The sequence below is a fragment of the Chlorocebus sabaeus genome, chromosome 19, assembly GCF_047675955.1.
Source record: "Chlorocebus sabaeus isolate Y175 chromosome 19, mChlSab1.0.hap1, whole genome shotgun sequence".
Classification (NCBI taxonomy): domain Eukaryota; kingdom Metazoa; phylum Chordata; class Mammalia; order Primates; family Cercopithecidae; genus Chlorocebus; species Chlorocebus sabaeus.
Window position 1 is genome coordinate 20527216 of NC_132922.1, and position 21751 is coordinate 20548966.

Here is a 21751-nt window from a genome sequence, read left to right on the forward strand (position 1 = left end):
AGCCTTGACAACATAGTGAGAACTCATCTCTGAAAAAGTTTCTTTTAATTAAAATTAAAATAGAGCATTACAGAGAATACTGTCATTACAGGTGGCAGGTACCTATAATCCCAGCTACTTGGGAGGATGAGACAGGAGAATCTCTTGAACCCAGGAGGTAGAGGTTGCAGTGAGCCAGGATCGCACCATTGCACTCCAGCCTGGGCAACAGAGCAAGACTCCCGTCTCAAAAAAAAAAAAAAAAAAAAAGATATGGCATCTGGACTTTTTGCTCATGGCCAGTGCTTACAGGTTTCCTGAGTACATGCCAACTGCACATTCCAGGATCCAGGAGAGGGGCCTATGTGAGCTGCTCAAGCCCAGCTGTTGGGAATAACCCCAGCAGGATGAGACTCTGGTATATCAACACATTCTGTCTTCAAAAGAATGTCTACAACAGCACGTTCACCAGGATGTTCCACAGCATTGCCTAAGGCCTCTGAAATTCTGTATTCCAGTGAGCCACGTGATTCTGCAGGGATGCTTTTTGATCGTTCATTCATTGGTTCACTGTTCCCCCTGCTTTCTCACTCCAATCTAACAACACAGCCTGCTTCTCCTTCAAGGGGAAACAGCATCTGCTGCCATGCTGCTTGTACACTATTCTCAGTCCTGCAGAAGGTCTCCCTCATTTTCGGCCCTTACCACCTCCCCAACCCCTACTCCAGCATTCTCCACACCTTACCTGGCTTTATTTTCTTATTCTCACTGCCTGATAGATGCTCTATGCTTATTCATGATGTCCCTCCTCCATTGGACTGTAAACTCTATTGGGCCAGGACTTCATTTCTTATTCACTAGAGCAAGCTTGTCCAACCCACGGCCCAGGACAGCTTTGAATGTGGCCCAACACAAATTTGTAAACTTTCTTAAAACATTATGAGATTTTTTTTTTGCAGTGTTTTTCAACTCATCAACTATATTGTTAGTGTATTTTATGTATGGCCTAAGACAATTCTGCTTCCAGTGTGGCCAGAGAAGTCAAAAGGTTGGACACCCCTGCACTAATGTCTGGCTCATTATAGGTGTATTAAATGAAGAACTCTGGAGTTTGGCCAGGCATGGAGGCTCATGCCTGTAATCCCGACACTTTGGGAGGCCAAGGTGGGAAGATCACTTGAGCCCAGGAGTTCAAGACCATCCTAGGCCACATAGTGAGACCTAGTCTCTACAAAAAAATATAAAAGTTAGCGATTTCACACAAGAACACCCAGTTGTTGAGGGGCATAGCCACGAAGTGAAGTTTCCCAAGCCATGTGCCATAGATTAAATTGGGCAGACTCCCCCGGTGCAGCCACAGGCTGTGATGGGGAACACGCAAGACAATAATGAATTTGCAATTCCTTTTGCAAGCTTCAAATGCCACCACTCCTGGCATTTATTTATTTATTTATTTATTTATTTATTTATAGATGGAGTCTCGCTCTGTCACTCAGGCTGGAGTGCGGTGGCATGATCTCAGCTTACTACAACCTCCGCCTCCTGGGTTCAAGTGATTCTCCTGCCTCAGCCTCCTGAGTAGCTGTGATTACAGGCGCCTGCCATCACACCCAGCTAATTTTTGAATTTTTAGTAGAGACAGGGTTTCACCATGTTGGCCAGGCTGGTCTCGAACTCCTGATCTCAAGAGATCCACACGCCTCAGCCTCAAAGTGCTGGGATTACAGGCATGAGCCTAGCTCCTGGCCATTATTTACTGGGCTTCCCCATGTGTCAGGTGTTTAGTGCATACTGTCCCACTAAAGTCTCAGAACAGCTCTTCCAAAGAAGAATTTTTTCACAATTTCCAATTTATAGATGAGGAAATGGGCTCAGAGAGAAGTAATTTGCTCAAGGTCACAGAGCATAAATTCAAATCCTGGAGGTTTGATTAAAGAAAATTAGAAGCTGAAGCATCAGTGGGGTAACATCTATACAATCTCCTAAAGATGAACACTCAGGGTCTCTAATCTGCCCCCTCCCCAAATATCCCTGGGGTGAACATCTCTATATTTGTGCCCTCACAGAGCTGAGTAAGAACATGTTTAGGATATGACCCTAGGGATAGAATTAAGAAGTCAAAGGGTCATGGATACTTTTCTTTGCTGTACTTGAGGCTTCATATCTGCCCCAGGTATGTCTGGCTCCTCCCCCTCCCTTTCCTGGGATAGGCCCACACCACCATGAAAGACCCATACTGCCCCTCCTGGGAGCTGGGACCAGGAGCCCACCACTGTGTCTGGAGTCACTGAAGAGAAGGAACATCCTCCCAGACTGAGGGTTTAAGACTAAAATAGCCTGTGCCCACTCCCATGTCTGCTCTTGCCTTGTTTATGGAAAGTCAGAAGCTCATGGAATGTGAGGATTGTACAATGACGTCATCAAGAATGTCCGGGCCACATGGCATCAAGGTGAAATCATTCAAGGCTCAAGACCCCCTCTTGGGGCTTGCCTTGGGGCCCTGAGCAGTCTGTCCCTGGCCCTGCAGCCAGGCCTGAGTCTTCCAGTCCCTTCCCCTCTCTAGGCCTGTCTCTCCCACAGGTCTACAGGGAGTGTCAGATGACAATAAAATGTGACTTGTAAACCATAAAGTACTAGACATAAGTGAGGAGCTATCATTATAGATCCAAGAGTTGACAATCTCTAGGGTCAGAAGTTAGCTGCTAGGGGCTAAGCCCATACAGATAAAATTGACCCATCCCTCCAAATATAAGCAGTTGGTAAGAGCTAAGTTCGAGCCCAGGCACGGTGGCTCACGCCTGTAATCCCAGCACTTTGGGAAGCCGAGGCAGGTGGATCACGAGGTCAGAAGATCGAGACCATCCTGGCTAACTCGGTGAAACCCTGTCTCTACTAAAAATACAAAAAAATTAGCCAGGCGTGGTGGTGGGCGCCTGTAGTCCCAGCTACTCAGGAGGCTGAGGCAGGAGAATGGCATGAACCCAGGAGGCGGAGCTTGCAGTGAGCCAAGATCGTGCCACTGCACTCCAGCCTGGGCAACAGAGTGAGACTCTGTCTCAAAAAAAAAAAAAAAAAAAGAGCTAAGTTCGAACCCTGACTCTATTCACAGCCAATTCTTGGACCTTAGGCAACTGACTTTACCTGACTTTACCTCAGTCTCCTTAACTGTAAAATGGGACTAATAATGGTGTATATCTCATTGCTAAGAGATTACAAGACATGTTGCAACCAATTTGGAAAACAGTTTGTCACTTCCTCAAAAGGTTAAACAGTTGCCATATGACCCCGCAATTTCACTCTTCCTTATCTATCCAAGAGAAATTAGAACATAGGCCCCCACACAAAAGCTTGTACCTGAATGGTCAGAGCAGCATTATTCATAATGGCTAAAAACTGAAAACACGCGAATGACCATCACTGATGAATGGGAGAACAAAATCTGGTCTAGTCCCAGCTCCCAGGAGGGGCAGTTGGGTCTTTCATGGCGGTGTGGGCCTATCCCAGGAAAGGGAGGGGTGGAGCCAGACATACCTGGGGCAGATTTGAATCCAGAAGCTCTGATACATGCTACAATGTGGATGAACGTTGAAAATGTTCAAGAGAAAGAATCCAGACATAAAAGGCCATATATTGTATAATTCCATTTATATGAAATATCCAGAAAAGGCAGATCTATAGAAACAGAAAGCAGATTAGTGGTTGCCAGGGATTGGGGAAACCAGGATGCGGAGTGACTGCTAATTGGTAGGGGTTTCTTTTAGGGGTGATGAAAATGTTCTAAAATTAGAGTGTTGTGATGGCTGCATAACTTTGTAAATATGCTAAAAATCTTGTACACTTTAAACGTGAATTTATAGTATGCTTATGTTCCATAAAACTGCTGGGGAAAAGACTGCAGGAGAACGTAGGTAGAGCTTTGGGCGTGCGTGGCTCAGTAAACGCTGGTGATTATTAATAAATAGGTCTCACGAGATAATTTAAAACCCCAGAAGCAGGGAGTGCGATGGGACTGCCAAACTTCTCGCTCAGGCTGGGCCTTTAAGCCGCTCTGCGTCCCTGAACTCACTTGGGCCTCCTCAGAGTTCCTCATATATGAATGGGGGAAACAATCCCTATCACGTCCTTGGGGTCTCGCAAGGAGCGAGGCTCAGGAGGCAGATGAGGAACATGGAGGAAGCCCTGGGCCTCTGGCTCGCGCTCTGCAGTAGGTGACAGGCCCCGCTTGGGGCCAACCCGGAAAGGCCCGAGCTCGTCCAGGTGAGTTCTTGTGATTGGCAGCCCGGAGGAGGGCGGGGAGGGCTGCGGTGACGGCTGCCCCGCCCCCTCACGTCGGGCTTGCTGGCGCCCGCCGGGGGAAGGTGGGCGGGGCCCGGGGTCTGCGGCGCCCATTGGGCGTGGGGGGAGAGCTCCCGGGTGGGCCTGGAGCCCCGCCCCCTCCCTTGCGGCGGCCAATAGGCGCCGCGCGTGGGCGGGGCGTCGGCGGCAGCCGGGCGGCTGAGGTGGCCGCTGGGGCTCAGGCGGCGGGCGCGGCCGGGATGGCGAAGAGCAACGGAGAGAATGGGCCGCGCGCGCCCGCGGCCGGGGAAAGCCTGTCGGGAACACGGGAGAGCCTGGCCCAGGGCCCCGACGCCGCAACCACCGACGAACTCAGCTCTCTCGGATCCGACTCGGAGGCCAACGGCTTCGCCGAGCGCCGCATCGACAAGTTCGGCTTCATCGTGGGCTCACAGGGCGCCGAGGGCGCGTGAGTAGCGCCGGGGGTCGGGACTGAGCGCGGTACCCACGCGGGGGGCCTCGACACAGACGGAGGCGCCCTCGGGACTTGCCGACACGTCCCCCTCCCAAGCAGGGACCACCAATCCCCCTTCCCTCTCCTGCCCCACCCCCACCATCCCTGCCTTCCCAGACCCGCCCCCTTTGCAGTCCTACTTCCGACCCAGGGGGCGGACGGGCCCACACCTCCACCTGCCACCTCCACCCTCCAGACAGACTGACCCGCCCCCAGGAAGGACCGACTGTGCCCTCCTCCCAGCAGTGGAACAGAATGACAGACACTGCCCCAAAGCCACCCCTGCCTCCAAGGCCTTAGGGATGATTGTCTCTGCCACCCCGACAGGCTCCCAGATGGCTGGCGCCCCCCTCCATAGACACGTATTCTCCATCCCTCCCCCTCCCACAAACCCGCAGATGCCCTTGTCTCCCCGCCCCTCACACTGCCCCCACACCAAGAGACCTCAGACCGACTTCAGGACTGACTGCCCTGCCCCCACTCCTTCCCAGGACAGACTGACCCTTTCCTCGAGGCACACATACCTTTGGATGGACTGACATTGGTCGCCTCCCTCCCCTCAGCCGCATCCTAGGACAGACAGCCCCTTCTCCTCATGGAAGGGTCAGAAAATGGCCCCCTACCCCCTCATACACAGCTTCCTCCACTGGCACCGGCAACAGGTGGGCAGGTACTTCCCCTTCCCAGCACCTACAGGGCGACAGGGAGCACCACCACTAGGACAGACCGTCAGCTCCAGCAGCCACAGGAGGCAGTAGATGGGCTCTGTGTGTGTCCTGGGAACATGTGCCTCCTCCCAAAGGCAGATCTTGGGCATGGGATGGGGGCAGGCAGGGAGACAGCAGGATCCCTGCTCATATAGCACCCCCTGATGTCCTATCCCGAGAACACCCAGACACCCAGCTAGCAGACAGAGAAATGTGGGGCAGTGGGCTAGCACCTTGCCTCCAAGCTGGGCCGCACGTTGCCCCACAGAATCCCCTAAGCCCAGGCCTCAGAGATCATGTGTACAGGCTGGCGGTCTCCTTAGGAAAGATGGACTCCATACCCCACTCCCATCCCAGCTGTCCTGTCATGTGAGACCAGTGTTGTGCACAGAAATGACAAGGCTCCCTCCTGATGTGTGCTTTCCATCCCAATCACCAGTAGGAGCTCCTGAGGCCCTGCCATGACCCTACTCCAGAATATCCTTTCTCCCCATCTCTGACCAATTGAGATTGTCCAAGGTCACCCCAGACTCTCTCATGACTTATGGAAGCCCTTTGACTGTCTAAGAACCCCTGTCACTTCCGGGATTTTCCCCAGCCCTAAAGCCTCTTATTCACCAGGCCTCCTTCTTCCTTGGAGAAATCCAGGCCCCTCCCCTAAGGGGAGTTCCCTCTCACCCACTGGATCTGTCTCCTCCAATACCTCCTTACTGGCTCACAGCAGGCTAAGCTTAGTCCAGGACCCAGAGAGAGCACCCCTCATTCTGAACCCTCCCCGTGACTGATGCTTTGTCACAGTTCCCCAGGGATTCACTTGTGAGAACTTAGTGGGGACCTGGAGTGTTTTGAATTGAAGAGCAGTCACCTGGGATTAGGGCCCAGGGAGGGGTGTGGTCTTGAGATCTGGTAAAGGAGTTCCCAGTTGCATTTATGGGACCTTGGAAGGAAGAGCTCAGATGTGTGGGAGAATGCTAGGGCATGGGAATTCCTACTGCATGCTTATCAGGCAATCAACCACATCTTGGGGTGCAGAGCAATGAGATATATTAGGAAAAGGAATTACACTTGCTAGCTTTGTGACCTTGGGCAAGATCCTGAATCCCTGAGTCTGTTTACTCACTGTAAAGGGCAACAGTAACACCCACTTCTCAACATTACTCTGGGGGTTAAATGAGATCAGATATGTGAAGGTGCTTAGCACAGCACTTGGCACAAGTAGTGGCCCAGAAAATGTTAGTTTTCTTTCTTTCCTTCTAAGGGTCTGAGAAATGAAGAGAAAAATGAGGGCATATCTCTGGTATTTGTGGGCAGAGTGAGGCCCCAGTGGAAGCACCTCCCTTTGGCTGTAGTCCCCAACCAGGCAGCCAGACATCTGTCTTTCTTACCCCACAACCACAAACCCGGGATGTGGCTCTGCAGACACCCTCTACATTGCTGCTGTCTGTAGGGCTGGGACTGAGGTCGGATCCCAGGTCCAGTTCTCTCTCCCTCCCTCACTTTCTGGAGCCTGTCGGTCAACCCAAAATCTCTGGTATCTGAAAGCTTCGATGTTCCCTACTTAGTTTATATTGTGGTTTCAAAAAAGCCAAGAGTAAGTCCCTGCCCAAGGCCATAGAGGGGAAGTTATGGGAAGTTTCAGGGTGACTGCCCTAAACCCAGTCTTGTGGTTGAAGGCTGGGAATCCATGTTCTATGCTAGAGAAGTGAAACGTTAGCACTCATGGGTACTGTGGTGATGGTGGGGACTCTGACTCCAGATTAAAAGTCCATTTCAGTTACCCTGGGCCAAAGGTTGTCTCAAGACATTTTGGTTGTGGAAGTTGCCAGGCCCTAGGGGTAAGAAAGCAGGTCACAGGCTACCTTACTCAGGTGACTATTAGCTACATGGCATGAGTACATCAAAAAACCATAGACTGCACTGTAAGGGATATATATATATATATTTTTTTTTTTTTGAGATGGAGTTTCACTGTGTCGCCCAGGCTGGAGTGTAATGGCACGATCTTGACTCACTGCATCCTGTGCCTCCCGGGTTCAAGTGATTCTCCTGTCTCAGCCTCCTGAGTAGCTGGGATTACAGGCACCCATCACCATGCCTGGCTAACGTTTCATATTTTTAGTAGAGATGGAGTTTCACCATGTTGGTCAGGCTGGTCTCGAACTCCTGACCTCAGGCGATCCGCCCGCCTTGGCCTCCCAAAGTGCTGGGTTTACAGGCGTGAACCACTGTGCCTGGCCTGCAAGGGATCTTAATAGATTGACCAGCTCAGACCTTCTCTTTCTCTTCAGAGAGAAGAATAACTTGCTTAAGATCATAGCATATTAGTGCAGAACTAGGACTTGGATTTAGGGTTTCTGACTCCCAGGTCAGTACAGTTTCCACTGCCTTCACCATCCATAAATATGGCCTTTGGTCCCTGCAGGACATCAGGTGTCAGACAGGTAGAACAGAAGTGTCTTAGCAGTCACCTGCCTGCTCTTACCTTCTCTGGCTTAGCTCAGCACTTTCGACTCTCTCAGCAGTATATGAGGCTAATAGAAGTAGCCCAGAAGGATAAGAGTATGTTGTCATTACCAGTTCATTAGACTGATTAGCTTCAGGACTAGGAAGAGGCTCATTCACCTTTTTCTCCTTAGTCTGTGGTGGAGTAATTAATACTTATTTACTGGGAGACATTTCAAGTTAGGAAGCTGAAAGTGGCGGGGCATGGTGACTCACACCTATAATCCCAGCACTTTGGGAGGCTGAGGCAGGTGAATCGCTTGAGCTCAGGAATTTGAGACCAGCCTGGGCAACATGGTGAAACTCCGTCTCTACAAGAAAGTACAAAAAGTTAGGTGGGCATTGTGGTGGGCACCTGTAATCCCAGCTACTTGGGAGGCTGAGAGATGGGAGGATCTCTTGAGCCCAGGAGGCGGAGGTTGCAGTAGAGGCAGAGGTTGCAGTAAGCCAAGATTGCGCCACTGTGTTCCACCCAGCTCTTTTTTGAGACAGAACATGACCCTGTCTCAAAAAAAAACAAAAACAAAAACAAAAAACTGCTGCGCACTGTGCCTCATGCCTGTAATTCCAGCACTTCGGGAGGCTGAGGCGGGCAGATTGCTTGAGCCTGCCTGGAGTTCAAGACCAGCCTGGCCAGCATGGTGAAACCCCATCTCCACAAAAAATACAAAAATTAGCTGGGTTTTGTGGCACGCACCTATAGTTCTAGCCACTCGGGAAGCTGAGGTAGGAGGACTGCTTGAGCCCAGGAGATGGAGGTTGCAGTGAGCTGAAATCATGCCACTACACTCCAGCCTGGGAGACCTTGCCTAAAAAAAAAAAAAAAAATGCTGAAAGTGACCTTAGAGCCTTAGAGATGGCCATCAGCATACAGATAGATAAACTGGAGGCCTGTGAGAAACCTGGAATTCCCGATTCCCCGTCCTAGGCCTTTCCATTTCTTCACCTTATCTGTCTTTTGAGCCTACTCTGCAGGGAAACTTTAGTGGGACTGTGATGGTCCCTGTCTGCTTTTGAGTAGTAGCCACAGGCAAGAAAGCAGCTAGCCAGTAAATGATCCTGTGGGTGGCATAGGCATAGAGCAGAGTGCCCACAGCATTAGTTCTTCTGGCTTGGCTGGAGACCAAGTTGGGCATTGAAGCCCAGGAAGGGCCAAGCGCAGTGGTTCACGGCCGTAATCCCAGCACTTAGGGAGGCCAAGGCAGGCAGATCATTTGAGGTCAGGAGTTTGAGACCAACCTGGCCAACATGGCGAAAACCCATCTCTACTAAAAATACAAAAATTAGCCAGGCGGTAGTGGCGCGCACCCATAATCCCAGCTGCTCAGGAGGCTGAGACAGGAGAATCGCTTGAGCCTGGGAGGTGGAGGTTGCAGTGAATTGAGATCATGCTCCTGCGCTCCAGTGTAGGTGAGAGAGTGAGACCCTGTCTCAAAAAAAGAAAGTCCAGGAGGGACCAGATGAGGCAAAAGACATGTTTTCAGCAGGAAAGGGTGGGAGGAGTGATAATAATCCCTCCTGTCACTTTGGGGCAGGAAGAACAGACTTGTTTGGTGGCCCTTCTGTAGCATAGAGGAAGTGGTCAGGAAGGGAAAGAAGAATACAAGTTGTATACCAGGTCTGCTGGCCCGAGGGAGGTGACCTGAGAGAGGTGGTCCCTGACCTTCTCGTTTTCCTATATGATTGTCAGGTCTGGCCTCCTGAGGCTGAGAGCTTCCCACCCAGCCTCAGTCCACTCAGTCTGCAGGCCAGATGAGGTGAGGAGCTATGCTCTCTGGGATCCCATGGGTGTTGGCTTCCTGTTATGGGAGCAAGGGATCTGAGCTGGACCCAGGGAGAAACATCTGGAACAGCACTATTGCCTTCTTCAGTTACCATTCCCTGGGCCTTTCATTACTAGCCAACTTTGGAAATCATAGAACTGGCTTAATTGGCATCCTCATAGTTTATTGTGTGCTGGTTTTTGTTGGAGTAGGGTCAGGGCCCTCCTGGCAGGCCAGATCCTGACTCCTTGCCTTATTTTCTAGTTTGTAAACTCAGAGCATCTACTTTTCTTGAGCTGCTACAGATCCCAGGAGAGCATGGAGCTGGCAATGAGGTGGTCCCTGGGTGGCCCATCTGGAAGGAGGCATTTATATATATGGGGCCCTGGGCTGTGATTCTAGACTGCAGGCCTCTCATTTTCTCTCATTTTTCCCTTCTTAGCCTCAAAGGAAAATCCGGTTTGGTGGCGCTGTGAGTGTTAGGGCCTCGACAAGACCTGACTTGGTAAAGGAGGGAGCTGGCACACCAGCTGCTATGCTGGGAGGGTGCCTGTGTGTCCGCCTACTGGGAAACTCTAAGCTGTGGGAAAGAGATAAGACGGTAGCACCTATTTGATGTTTTGTCCTACCAGCATCTGGGCCTGAAACAGGACCTCCCAAGGGGCAGTGAGTCCTGGCTCTGGCCCAGCCACTCAATCTGTTTATACCAAGGTGGGCGAGAGAAGGTGCTGTATGCTCCCTCCTCACACAAGCTCCAGAGTCTGGCTGGCTATGCAATCTTGGACATGTTGCTTCACTTCTCTGAGCCTCAGTTTCTTACCTGCAAAATGGTTATGATAACACTGACTTTGGAGGATCGTTTTGAGGTTTAAATGAACTAATGTTTGAAAAAGTCTGGCACAGGGTAGGTGCTCAGTTCTTCTCCCTCTTAAAGACTGGAGCGGCTTGTGGTTCTATCTTTTCATTTTCTACTTCCATCTTTGGCTATAATGTTGAGTGTCAGTGAGGCCCAGCCCCTGTGGGCAGGAATGAACCCTAACCCGTGGTGAATCCTCACTTCCCCTGAGAGGGGTGGCTATCCTCATTCTGTGAATGAGCATACTGAAGGCCGAGGAGAAAGTGCCTAAGGTTTGCCAGCTGGTAAATGGCAGAACTGGGACTAGAACCTGTTTCTTGACACTGAATCCAGTAGTGACTACGCCTTGCTAAGGTGGCAGTGGGCAGGGTGCCAGGTGCTTACCAGTCCCTAAGGCCCCCACACCCAGGGCAGAAGTTAGCAGGAATCTAGCTGCCTCCCCCTCCCAGTCTGGCGGGCAAAGCAGGTCTCAGTACAATGAAAGGTCATGGTACATGGCCATCAAGCAGGAGAAACGCACAGGGAGGAAAATCCTTGGGAGAGGTCCTGGAAGCATGGCCAGATCAGGCCTGGCCTAGTTCTCCCATAGGCCAGAGTCCGGATTGCATTGGTCTGACCCCAACATGCTGCATAATGGCCATTTGACTTTGATATCTAGTCTGTGCCTTTTGGAAGAAGTGTTACTTTGTAGATGAGGCAGGGATTATGTTGTTTGTACCGGTGAGGAATCTGAAGGTTGGAGAACTCTTGCTGTCAGTGTACTGTGGAGCCAGATCAGAGAGGGATCCCAGGTCCTCCGACTCTCACCCAGTGCTCCTCTAGCTGCATAGCACTGCACATTCTCTTCCCCTTTCCCCTCCTCAGTCAAGGTAATTGAGCCTCCAGGCTCAGGATGCACTGCCAACCGGAGCAGAGCCCTGCCATCATCCATCCATTATCCTAGCTGATCACTTTATCCCGCAGACAGTACACGTGAGGGGTAAGGGGCCTCCTTTAACTGATTAGTCTGCCCCTGGTAAATCTATTGCCGCAATCCTGGGCCCAGAGACCCTCTCTGGCAGGGAGAAAACTGTACTGGCCACCCCACTGGCAAGTCAATGCTCCTGATACTTAACCTGCTTAGAAGCACCCACCTAGGATTTCATGCCAACTTTGGCTTTCTCTGTCTCATCCTTCCCTTTCCCATCTCTCCTCCTCCTACCCTACCCTACTGCATTCTGTGCCCTGTCCAGGTCTTCAGAGGCTGCCATAGCTTAGCACTCAATGCCTCCTCAGGTAGAGAAAGACTCAGCAGACCCAGCAGCCAGGGAGAGCAAACCAAGGCTTACTTTTGCCAGCTTATCCATCTTAGCAGTGAGCTTATTTACCACACATTTATTGAGCATCTACTCTGTCAGACCCTGTGATTTGGGCAAGAGATACAGAACTGAACAAGATGTCTGTGTTTTATTGCCCTCAAGGCACTCACAGACTTGCTGAAAAATAGAACCACAGACAAATCTTTCCAGTGTTGAATGATGAAGGCTGTCATCGAGGCATGCAGTTCCCCTGGGAGTATAGAGGAAAAAGCAGCCAGCCCCACCTACAGGAGCCTAGAAAGTAGTAGCATTTGATCCAGGTTTCAGAAGAGGCAAGGCAGGGCTGTCCTTTGGATGAGAGGGGACCCATGTGCAATGTCCCTCCCAAAAGCAGTTGTTTGAGCCAAGGGCAGAGACGACAGGAATGGGAGGCAGTAGGATGATACGAAGCAAGGGTAGGTTAAGGAAGTGGGTTGGGCGGTCCGAGTCTAGCCTTGAATGTCAGGCTGAGGCCTCCTCTGTTGCATAAAAGTTAGTTCAGGTCTGGCATGGAAGGTGACCTAAAGAGGAGCTGGACTGCAGGCAGTGAGACCTGTTGGGAGAATCAAGAATGGCCTAAAAGGTGAGACCTTGAAGAGGTCTGGAGCAGTGAGGGTAAAGAGGCTGGCAAATCATTAGGGCTTGGTTCATGACTGCCATGTGGGCTGATGGAGAGGTAGGAAGACTCTGGACTAGCTGAAGTGGCTTTGGCCTCTTACAGAGTCCATTCTAGAGCCCTCTGGCTACAAGGAAGCAAGTCCAGTTGTGGCCTTCCTCTGAAGTGGGCAGTGGGCTGCTAGTGACTGTGCTTTGTCACAGCTCTGGGCTCCCCAAGGTGCCTGGTATGGCTGGCTTGCCCAGGGCACATCAAGGGGTTCTTTATCTCCTTCCAGCAGGAGAGTGGGTTGGCTGACCTGGTTGGGGAAGGAGTAGGTTAAGCAGTGTTGAGCTTCCTCGTCTCTGCCTGGCAGACATGTTGGATGGCAAGGAAGGATGCAAGGAGAACCAGAAGAGAGGAGTGGGACCTGAGGACATGGAAAACCTACCTTAGGGTGGTATGGCAACTGGGGAGGGTTTGGGCCTTTGGACACAGCATACACTGATCAAGGGGAGGCAGATGGCAACTGGAGGCTTGTTTGACCTCACCTAGCACCATTATTCTGTTCTCAGAGGTGGTGCCTTGGCTGGAACAAAACCTATGAGAAGGCAAACTCTTCAGCACTTACAAGGGGCACCACCAGTGGCATCTCAGAGATGCGAGATTCTGGCTGGAAATGTGGATTTTAGGCTAGAGCCCTGAGAAAGGGCTCTGAACCAGGCACAGGAGTCAGAGTGTCAGTGATGGCTCCACCACTGACCTTTGTAATATGTGACTTAGGCACATCCCTCACCCAGCCATGGGGCTAATGCTTTCAGTTTTCTTCACCCAGCACTTACTATATGTGCAGCCCTGTGCTAGGCTCAGGATATAGACCTGATCCTGCCCTCACAGGGAAATCAGACATTAAACAAGTAGTTTCTTTTTTTTTTTTTTTTTTTTTTTTTGAGACGGAGTCTGGCTCTGCCGCCCAGGCTGGAGTGCAGTGGCCAGATCTCAGCTCACTGCAAGCTCCGCCTCCCGGGTTCACGCCATTCTCCTGCCTCAGCCTTCCAAGTAGCTGGGACTACAGGCGCCCGCCACCTCGCCCGGCTAGTTTTTTGTATTTTTTTTAGTAGAGACGAGGTTTCACCGGGTTAGCCAGGATGGTCTCGATCTCCTGACCTTGTGATCCGCCCGTCTCGGCCTCCCAAAGTGCTGGGATTACAGGCTTGAGCCACCGCGCCCGGCAAACAAGTAGTTTCAACCAGCTTGGGCAACATAGTGAGACCCCGTCTCTAAAAATTAAATTAGCTGGGCGCATGCCAGTAGTCCCAGCTACTACGGAGGCTGAGGCTGAGCCTGGGAGTTTGAGGCTGCAGTGAGCTATGATTGTGCCACTGCACTCCAGCCTGGGTGACAGAGCGAGACCCCATTTCTAAAAAAATTTCAAAAAGAGAAAGAAGTTACCAGGTGTGGTTGTATACAAAGGATTGTGAGGATCAAATTAGATAATTGGATTAGGAACATAGTGTAAACAAACACTGCTGAACAGAGATCTGGAGACCTTAGCCCTATGCCTTACTGAGCCGCTAACTAGTTGTATGACCTTGAGAAAGTTGCTTAATCTTGTTTTTTTTTTTTTTTTTTTTTTTTTTTTTTGTTTGAGATGGAGTTTCGCTCTTTTGCCCAGGCTGGAGTGAAATGGCACAATTGATCTCGGCTCACTGCAACCTCCGCCTCCCGGGTTCAAGCGATTCTCATGCCTCAGCCTCCTGAGTAGCTGGGATTTTAGGTGCCCGCCACCATGCCCGGCTAATTTTTGCATTTTACTAGAGACGGGGGTTTTGCCATGTTGGCCAGGCTGGTCTCAAACTCCTGACCTTAGGTGATCCACCCACCCCGGCTTCCCAAAGTGCTGGGATTACAGGCATGAGCCACCATGCCCAGCAAAAGTTGCTTAACTTTTTTAACCTCAGTTTCCCCCACGTAAAAATAACGCAGTTTGTAGGTGTGTGTGTATGTGTGTTTGCTTTTAGGAGACAGGATCTGGCTCTGTCACCCAGGCTAGAGTGCAGTGGTGCAATCACAGCTCACTACAGCCTCAACCTCCCAGGCACAAGTGATCTTCCCACCTCAGTCTCCTGAGTAGCTGGGATTACAGGCTCAAGCCACCATGCCTGGCTAGTTTTTTTTACTTTTTGTAGAGACAGAATCTCACTATGTTGCCCAGGCTGGTTTCAAACTCCTGGGCACAAGCGATCCTCCCTCCTCAGCCTCCCAAAGTGCTTACATTACAGGCATGAGCCACTGTGCCAGCCAACTAAGGCAATTTTGGTGGGATGGTGTTGAAGACAGCTACCATCTGACATCCTGAGACTGACCGTGGAATATATGAAAAGTGCTTTGAAGCCTGAGTAACATAGGGAGATCCCATCTCTATATCCGCTAATTTAAAAATTAGGTGGGTGTAGTGGTGTGCACCTGTTGTCCCAGCTACTTAGGAGGCTGAGGTAGGAGAATCACTTGAACCTGGGAAATCAAGGCTGCAGTGAGCCATTGCACCACTGCACTCCAGCCTGGGCAACGGAGACCCTATCTCAAAAAAAAAAAAAAAAAAAAAAATAGTGCTTTGAGAAGTTCTGTATGCGGTACCACGGAAGTTCAGGGGGGTCACCATGGCACATGCCACAGCAGCCAGTGCTCCTAGCATGCTCTGTTCCTCTTGGGAGAGGACCTCTCTTATTGATTGATTGAGACAGGGTCTTACTTTTTTGCCCAGGTTGGTCTTGAACTCCTGGCTTCAAGTGATCTTCCTGCCTCTGCCTTCCAAAGTGCTGGGATTAGAGGCATGAACTACCATACCAGGCTGGACTTCTCTTTGTGTGCGGGATCGGTGTCCCTCAGCTCTTTGGGGATGTAATCAAATCAAGGGATGCTTTGATTTATCTAGCTCTTTAGTCTGCAAAGTGCTTTCATTTCTAATGCCTCTCAGTGACCCTTTTGGGAGCAATGGGAAATTGGTAGGCTATTATTTTATCCTATTTCCTGATAAGGAAACCATAGGTGAACAAGTGATGGAACTGGGCCTGGCACCTAGCACTCCTCTTTCCCAATTTCCCATCTTACCAAAGTTGGTGACCACTGTGTGGCCTCTCCTCCTTCCCTTCCTGTCCCAGCTTAGGACTTCAGCCCAGCCCCAAGTGTCTGCACTTCTCCTACCAGGCTTCTCAGGTTGTTTTTGTTGCTAAGTTGTCATGAAGTATAACACAATTCCTGTCCCAGGACTCCACACACAGCTCCTCATATGTACCCCAAGACAAGGCAGGAGCAGCTGGGTCATGAGTGGCCCGGTGAAGGAGCATGAGTTTGGAGAACTCCTGTCCCTCCTTAGTGCTTTGGGTCTTGGACACTGAGTCCAGAAGCGATCTTCTCTGGCCAGCCACTTTTGGAAAATGCTGCTGTTTTCCCTTTCATCTGTCTTGGCTTCACAAAAAAGGAGAACGCAGGCCGGCACTGCAGCTCACGCCTATAATCCCAGTACCCTGGGAGGCCGAGGTGGGCAGATCACTTCAGTCCAGGAGTTCAAGACCAGCCTGGGCATCATAGCAAAACCATCTCTCTACTAAAAATACAAAAAAATTAGCTGGGTGTGGTGGTGGCATTGGGAGCGGGAGTATTATTAGGATTAAGGGAGATGTTGTTAGTAAAGCACCCAGCACAGTGTCTGTCACAAAGGGCTCTGTGGAACATGGTGGCTCTCACAATTCAAGTGTAAATTACCCTGTGAGATTTCAGGCATTTAGCATAATGGTAAGGGAGCAATGCAGCTTTGGGTTGAAGATCTGGCTTCCCTCACATGCTCTTCCAACCTACCCATGACTGTGAGGGTTAGGCAGGAGCCAGTCCCACTCAGCCTGTGGTCTGGAGCTTCCTGGCCTGCCAGGGCAGGTTGGGAATCCCCCCATGAGTTCCTCGCTGAGTCATCTGGAGCAGGGCTCTGATCTGAGGGCTTGACCTTCCCTTTCCTTGGTCTGTAAAGATAAGCAGAAGTAAGAGCAAAGGTGGGCCTCCCGAAAGATTCAACTCAAGGCTTGCAACCAGAGTGCTGCCCAGGGCATCTGTCCTCCTGGGTGGTAGCAGTCGCTTGGAGAAGGAGTCCAAGTTTGCTTAATAATTACCACCACCCTCCTCTGTGGTTTTTTTGTGGGATTTTTGTGGTTTTTTTTTTTTTTTTTTTTTTTTTTTTTTTTTTTTTGAGTCAGGGTCTTCCTCTGTCGCCCAGGCCGGAGTGCAGTGGCACGATTATGGCTCACTGCAGCCTTGAACTCCTGGGCTCAAACAATCTTCCACCTCAGCCTCCTGAGTAGTTATGGCTACAGCCATGCACCACTATGCCTGGCTAATTTTTTTTTTTTTTTTTGAGACGGAGTCTTGCTCTGTAGCCCAGGCTGGAGTGCAGTGGCCGGATCTCAGCTCACTGCAAGCTCCGCCTCCCGGGTTCACGCCATTCTCCTGCCTCAGCCTCCGGAGTAGCTGGGACTACAGGCGCCCGCCACCTCGCCCGGCTAGTTTTTTGTATTTTTAGTAGAGACGGGGTTTCACCGTGTTAGCCAGGATGGTCTCGATCTCCTGACCTCGTGATCCGCCCGTCTCGGCCTCCCTAAGTGCTGGGATTACAGGCTTGAGCCACCGCGCCCGGCCACCTGGCTAATTTTTAAAAGAATTTTGTAGAGACAAGGTCTCATTCTCTTGCCCAGGCTGGTCTCAAACTCCTGGCCTCAAGCAATCCTCTGGCCTCTGCCTCCCAAAATGTTGGGATTATAGGCATGAGCTGCTGTGCCTGGCATCATGTAGACTTTCATCCTGAGCTTCCTGTTCTATTTCTGAGTGACCCCTCCATCCTCCCAGGATAGTCACTGTAATGCCATTTCATAGAGGAGCCTGTATGATGGATGAGGCTTTCACCTACATCACCTCGTTTAATTCTGTGAGAGCATTTATCATCGTAGTCCCCATTTTACAGAAGCAGAAACCAAGTCCCAGAGAGGCAAAGTGACCTGCCAAGCATCACACAGCTTGTGTCTCTGAGTCCACTGAGCTGCAAGCTCCTCAGGAGCAAGGCTGTGTATCCCCAGCCTACTGGACAGCACTTGGTGGTGGAGTTGAGTGACAGAGGGAGAGATGAGCAGGGCCTGGATTCACTTTCCAGTGCCATCCCCTGCTTGACTTGAACTTTGGCCAGTTATTGTCTTTCTGAAGAACCTGAGTTTCCTTATTCACAAAAGGGAGTTGATAATTAGAGGACTTATCTCATGGGCTTGTCAGGATTAAATGAAATAAAGTAAGTTAAGTGCTGAACACAGTGTCTGGTGCATAGCAAGCGACTGGTAAGTGTTATAACAGAATTCAGTTAAGTTAATTGAATATTAGAATTGTAATGTTATAAAATGCCATCATCAAGCAGATCTGTGCTCAACCCGGTGCTGGGCTTTGAGGAGGATCTAGAGCTGGTACCAGGCTAGAGAGGGAATGCTCTTTATCAAGTTCTTACTATGCTTTACCCACCTGATCTCAAGGTAGAGGAGCATATTCCCTCGTTACTGCTGACAACACTTAATGAAATTCAGAGTGTCTGAGGTCACCAAGCTCATGAATCAGTCAACACACACATTTGTTGGCCAGGCGAGGTGGCTTATACGCCTGTAATCCCCACACTTTGGGAGGCCGAGGTGGGTGGATCATGAGGTCAGGAGATTGAGACCATCCTGGCCAACATGGTGAAACCCCATCTCTACTAAAATAAATAAATAAATAAATAAATAAATAAATAAATAAATAAATAAACAAAAATTAGCTGGGTGTGGTGGCGCATGCCTGTAGTCTCAGCTACTCAGAAGGCTGAGGCAGGAGAATAGCTTGAACCCGGGAGGCGGAGGTTGCAGTGAGCTGAGATTGCGCCACTGCACTCCAGCCTGGGCAACAGAGCAAGACTCCGTCTCAAAACAACAACAACAACAACACACACACATATTTGTTGAGCACCAGCTAGGTATCAGGCCTGGGACACACTGCAGAGAATGAGGCCAAGAGAGCCCCTGCCCTCCAGGAATGCACTTTCTCATGAAATGCTGCCTCTGCAGAACAGCCTTCAGGTGGAGAAGCTCCACCTGTCCCACTGGACTGCTCACATTCCCCGAACAAGTCATTCCCTTTCCTATTAACTTGCATTTGAACATACTGTTTTGCCTGGTGTGTCCTTTCCCCTTTCTCAGCCTAGCTACTTGCTGTCATCCTTCAAACTCCAATTCAAAAGTCAACACCCCTTTAAAGCTTTCTCTAAACAGCCCATCCTCACCCTGGGGTCCTTTTGCAGTCTCCTAGCCCCCTCTACATGCTCCTGTGATGGCATTCTTCTCTGTGTGCTAGTTATTTACCTACCCATTTGTCGCTGTCAGATTGACCTCCTCAAGGGCAGAGACCACATTTTATTCATCTTTGTAGATTCAGAGCCTGGAACACAGGTTCTAGAAAGGTGTGCATGGAATATAATGAGGGGCTGATTGTGTTCTGTCCCTGGAGTAGTTAGGAGAGGCTTTGTAGAGATGAGAAGGAGTTCGGAATGAGGCTTCCCAAGATGATAGCACCAAAATTGAATGGGGGTTGAAGGAAGATGGCTCAGCGTAGGGGCCTCTAGAGATGGGACTAGGGGAGAAAGGGATGTGCAGGGGAACAGAAGGGCCTTGAGAGCCAGGGCCTGAAGTTTCTTTGTTTTTTGTGGTGTTGTTATTGTTGTTATTTGTTTTTTTGTTTGTTTGTTTTGAGAAAAGGTCTTGCCCTGTGACCCAGTGGCCCGTTCTAGGGTGCAGTGGCGCAGTGATGGTTCACTGCAGCTTCAAACTCCTGAGCTCAAGTGATCCTCCCACTTCAGTCTCCCAAGCAGCTGGGACTGCAGGGCATGTGCCATAATGCCCAGCTACAGGTCCTGAGGTTTCCGTTGGATAATGAGGGCAGTAGGGAGCCATGGACGAGTCTGGGTAGAGGAGAGGTCTTATATAAACAGTGAGTCAAGACTAATTTTGGCAAGATCTATCAATGAGATCTAGCAGTTTGGTAAGGATGAGTCAGGGTGGCCCCTGGGTGCCTGCAGTGAGATTGTGATCCAAGGACCCAGTCACCAGCAAGGGAATTTCAAGCAGCACTCTGCCTGGTGGGAGCTGGGATTTGGAGAAGGGATGTCTTCTGTTGAGAATAGTCTCGGGCGGCACGCAGTGACTAATGTCTGTAATCCCAGCACTTTGGGAGGCTGATGCAGGCAGATCACTTGAGCCCAGGAGTTTGAGACTAGCCTGGGCAACATGGCGAAACCTTGTCTCTACACAAAATACAAACCGTAGTGGGGCATGGTAGCATGAGCCTATGGTCCCAGCTACTCAAGAGGCTGAGGTGGGAAGATCGCTTAAGCCCAGAAGGCGGAGGCTGCAGTGAGCTGAGATCATGCCACTGCACTCCATCTTGGGTGACAGAGCGAGACCCTGTCTAACACCTTTCTGCAGTCCTCAGGGAGAGCTGCTTTGGGGTTTCTTCTGTGGTCTGTACCCTTCCCTATGAGTGCATCAGAGGAGGGTGGGTTCCTTGGTTTTTCTTTTTGGGAGCCAGCAAGGTTGGTGCCTAAAGGAACCATTTCTCACACTGAGTAGGGTGGAGTTGAGCAGAGTGGAGAGCTGGGCAGAGGTCCAGGGCACCAAGGCCAGTAAAGGGTGGAGAGAACCTGTTTACCATTGTGCACTGACCCAGCACTGGAAGGAGCAGAGCCAGGGAATTCCTCATGGGGAAGACAGGCAGCCCCAGAATTAGCCTGCATTGGGAAGGAGGGAGAGTGAAGCAAGCCAGATTCTTTCACTCAGACAGGGAGCCTGGACGCTGCCAGCCAGCTCCCAGGCAGGGGTGGCCGGGCCCCAGAAGGGAGTGCCAGGCTGCTGCAGACCGTCTTCGTTTTTCCTACCAACTCACAGTGTGCGTGGCCTCAGGCAGACTGCTTACCTTCTGGGGAGGGGATGGCCTCACTGCATGATCTCATAGGTTTCCCAGTCCTGACAGCCATTTGCACACCACCAGCCTACCCTCTCCTGCACTTTGGTTTCCCATCATCACTTCTTATGGAACTGGTCTAAAAGCCATTTATACCTTCATTCATTACCACCTCTTAGGGTAGTGAACTCCAGAGGTTGTTGCCTAGTATGCAAAACAGGTCAGCCTTTTGCTTGTCCTCACTTCACTTTCAGGCTCTGGGTGGAGAGGGAAGCCCTCTGGATTGGTGATGGCCCTGCTCCCCTGCACATCCACTTCCCAGTTTTCTACAGTTTGGTGGGACTTCCTCCAGCTGCCTCCTCTCCATCCTGGAGACCCAAGCGTGAGGGGTTATTTTCACATTATTCACTCCTGCCTTTCTCGGCACAGAGGGTGATAAGAAGAGGAAAGAGAATGTGACAGGGATTAAAGCCGTGGTGTGAGCGGGGGACTTTATATGTCTTGGAGAGTTTAGTGCTCGGATGGCAGCCTCTACTTCCAGGCTATGTAACCTTGGGCATATTACTCCACTGTGCTGAATCTTAGTGTTCTTGTCTATTAAATGGAGATAATTAAAGCTATTTCCTTGGGGGATTGTGTGCCTGTGTAGTGCTTGGCAGAGCTAGTACACGGCCAGCGCATGAAATGTGTCAGCTCTTACTGCCTCACATCATGTTTACCAATGCTCTCCGAGGAGGTGGCATTCCTCCTGGGTTACAGATGAGGAACTGGAAGCTCAGAGAGCAGAGCAGCCAGCCCTGTTTCACACAGCTGTAAAGCTGTAGAGCTGGGATCAGCGGCCAGGAGTTAGAGTTTGTTTACCATTGAGCAAATTAAGTAATCTCTCAGAGCCTTAATTGCTTCATGAGTAAAATGGTGGTAATCACGCCCTGCCTTCCTCAAAGGCCTGTGTGTGGGGACCAGTCAGATGAGGAAGGAGATGTGAAAGTGCTAGTTAAGCTGCAAATACCAGTCACCTAACAGCTGCCATTTGCTGGCCACCTGCCAGGCTGGGCCCTTGTACACATTTATTCCTCATTGCAGCCCTATAAAAGATGAGGTGTGCTTTATGACCCCACTTAAAGATGAAGTTGAGGCTTAAGAGTTCACATGTTTTGCACATGGTCTCCCAGTTAGTAGACAGAGGAACTGGAGTACTAGCTCAGTTGAC

General features: G+C 50.6%; 1 protein-coding gene across 1 annotated transcript in view; it reads left to right on the plus strand.

Annotated features, from left to right (window-relative positions):
• The first annotated feature begins 4445 nt into the window (after positions 1-4445).
• TBC1D10A (TBC1 domain family member 10A) overlaps positions 4446-21751 on the plus strand; it is a 35366-nt gene continuing 18060 nt past the window's right edge. The window contains exon 1 of the mRNA XM_007975387.3: positions 4446-4723. Within this exon, the coding sequence (XP_007973578.1) occupies positions 4515-4723 (209 nt within the window). The 5' untranslated portion in view covers positions 4446-4514. The remainder of the gene's footprint in view (positions 4724-21751) is intronic.